Genomic DNA, 2,760 nt, shown 5'->3' with positions numbered 1-2,760 from the left:
TCCAGGAGCCACTCCGCCAGGAGAGACTCTCAGCCCTGCCTGTGGTCAGAGGATCCTCCTACCCAATCCTTTCTTCCCCTGCTCCTGTCACAGGTGTCAGAACTGTGATCTAAAGGTGTCTGTTCTCCTCCAGCTCCTTTCCATTTTGTCTCCTCCTAAATCATTCTTATCTAACATTTGCATCTGCTTTTTACAGTCGTTAAAGTGGGAAAAAAAGTCAGTTTAGAGATAAAAGTAATTTGAGGGGAAAACATGTTCTTGTTTGGTTGATTGATATAAATTTGTAAAATTCACAGTAAGAATTTTAATAAGATTAATAATCCAAATATAACATACATTTGTGTATGAGTACATTTAAATGTAGGTAGGTATATTTGCACCTCAGGTCTGCCATACAAACTGTGAGCATACACACAGAATGAGAAAAAGAAAAGAAAAGAAAGAGCAATTATTTTCACAGATAATAGGTATTACTATATTTCTTTGTAGATACCATCCTCTATATTAGTTAGTTTAGAATAAGTAAATATATCTCAAAGACCATTATTATATAGACCACATCTCAAGTGGCCACTGAAATATAATATATTATTTTATGATTTCCTATCATCACTTCATGTTTACCCAGCAACTGAAGGCCTTGAAGGAATCATGTGTCCTACTCTTCTATTGATGTAGCCACAGTTCCTGACCACAAATCATCATCCACCGAAAACATATACCTCCTTCTGGCATATTTCTACCAGAATGCACTGTGCACACCAGCTAACTTTAAGGCTACATGGAGGTGCCACAGACTCCCGCTGTGTAATCTCTACAAGTAGGGAATACTTTCAAGTTCACCAGGAGGTTCTATGCTTTGAAGACTATTGAGAGCTCCACCATATTACCTTTTGCAGACTAACAAATATACTGAAGAAACTGGTTTATTCCTTTCCATTGTGGTAGGGTTAATTTTCATTCATACTCATGAGGACTTTGTAGCAGTTAAAAACTTAAATGTAGATTTTAAAAGGTTAATAAGAGCAACATAACAGCAATAATAAACACATATCAGGATCTTAACGTACATAGAGTTTCCTTTTCTTCTCATTGTGTATTACCTTAACATAATAGTTTATAATATCATTTTCTATATATAAAGCAAAAAACTAACTCAAAATGAATTTTTAAACATATCTTATTTACATGTTTGGTCAACATTGAGTGCAATAGGGCCTGTTCATGTCCAGGTGTAATCTTCAGTCCTGCACCTTTATATCCTTCATCAGAAGAGTCAACCCAGCAGACGATAATAGAGTGTTTGGAAGTCAAACTTCTATGGGAATTTCTAGTAATGCATATATTAGAAATTCATATGACCCACTAAAATATACAGATATTCATATGACCCACTGAAAATATGCTTACAAAGAACTTTTGCAGGTATACATCCCATCTTGTGGCTACCATTTGAAATTAGATCATTGTTCTTTGCAATGCCTTGATATTTTTTATATGGGAATAATTTAGACATAGATGGTGATTCTGAGTGCACATTAATCATAAATCTACAGAACTAAATTAATAACAATTAGAAAAGCAAAATTATATTGTGTTATAATCATAAAAATAAAAGCAATTTTGCTATTGTAATTTAAAAGCAAATTGACTACTATATTGATCTCCATAATAAAATCAATGTATGAGAAAACACTAACCATCATTTATTAGTATTTGGAGTGAGAAGAGTCTTTAAGGTAGGGGAGGATTTTCTGAATCTTCCTGATGGTTAGCTATTTGGAGATGAGCTCCTCTGCTCCCCCTCCCAACTGAAGAGGGAGAGTAGAAGACTAGTGTAGGAGGAGGCACACTGAGAAATGGATACACACTGGGAGAGACAGGATGAGGCCCATGGCATAATCCGCTAGTAGGACAAGGAGTCACGCAGCATCATCTTCCCATGAAAGTGTTGAACATTTTTACCCTCTCAATCTCTCTCCACTCTGTAAAGTATGAGACATTCTGAGCACATGAAGAGGTTTTGGTTGTACTTCCCCATGTGTTTAGATCACTGTGTGAATACCACTACCCATATAGAGTAAGCAGTAATAATCAGCCTCATCATCAGTCAGAGCCCCTGTGATGGTGAGGGCAGCTTTGTTTCCAAGAATGGAACCAGAGAATCGATCAGGGACTCCAGAGAAGCGGTTGTTTGTTCTGTAGATAAGTAAGCGAGGAGCAAGTCCTGGATTCTGCTGGTACCAGCTTGGGTAGTGACCTGTAGAGACTGACCCAGAGCTAAGCCCACAGGTGAGTGTCACCGTCCCACCTGGAGACACAGAGAGTGAGGGCTCCTGGATCACAGTGGTCTGAGAATCCACCACTAAAAGCAATAAGAAAGACAGTTGTTGTTATTAAGAGAGGTCCTGCTAAAACAGAGCTTTTATGTAGGCACCCCCAGGATTCAGTTACCCTCCCCTGACCTGAACCATAAGAGAGGAACACCAGTAGAACCATCATCCAGGCCATGGTGGGGATCTCTACAAGCACTTAGTGTCCTCAAACTCCTCACTTTGATTTTGGCATTTTAAGGCCTCTTCAGACCCAGGTTTTTCATGCAAATTAAACTTCCTTTCTCGTCCTGCCCCAGTGTTCAGCCTGGTGTCCACTGAAGGAGATTATGAAAAAAAGCAGGTGCTGGGGACTCTCATAGACCAGTGACTATAGGGAACTGAAACACGTGAGTCTTAGTTGATGCCTTTGAGGAGATCAGCTTCC

General features: G+C 38.8%; 1 gene segment (V, D, J or C); it reads right to left on the bottom strand.

Annotated features, from left to right (window-relative positions):
• Positions 1-2,045: 2,045 nt before the first annotated feature.
• LOC144253736 (immunoglobulin lambda variable 8-61-like) lies at positions 2,046-2,511 on the bottom strand. The segment is given in 2 exon segments: positions 2,046-2,365; positions 2,466-2,511. Coding segments are annotated over 2 exon segments (366 nt in total).
• Between the last annotated feature and the right edge of the window lie 249 nt (positions 2,512-2,760).

The sequence above is a fragment of the Urocitellus parryii genome, chromosome 3, assembly GCF_045843805.1.
Source record: "Urocitellus parryii isolate mUroPar1 chromosome 3, mUroPar1.hap1, whole genome shotgun sequence".
In the NCBI taxonomy this organism is placed as follows: Eukaryota; Metazoa; Chordata; class Mammalia; order Rodentia; family Sciuridae; genus Urocitellus; species Urocitellus parryii.
Note: the sequence above shows the minus strand (reverse complement) of the source record. Positions and strands in the feature narration are given on the sequence as shown.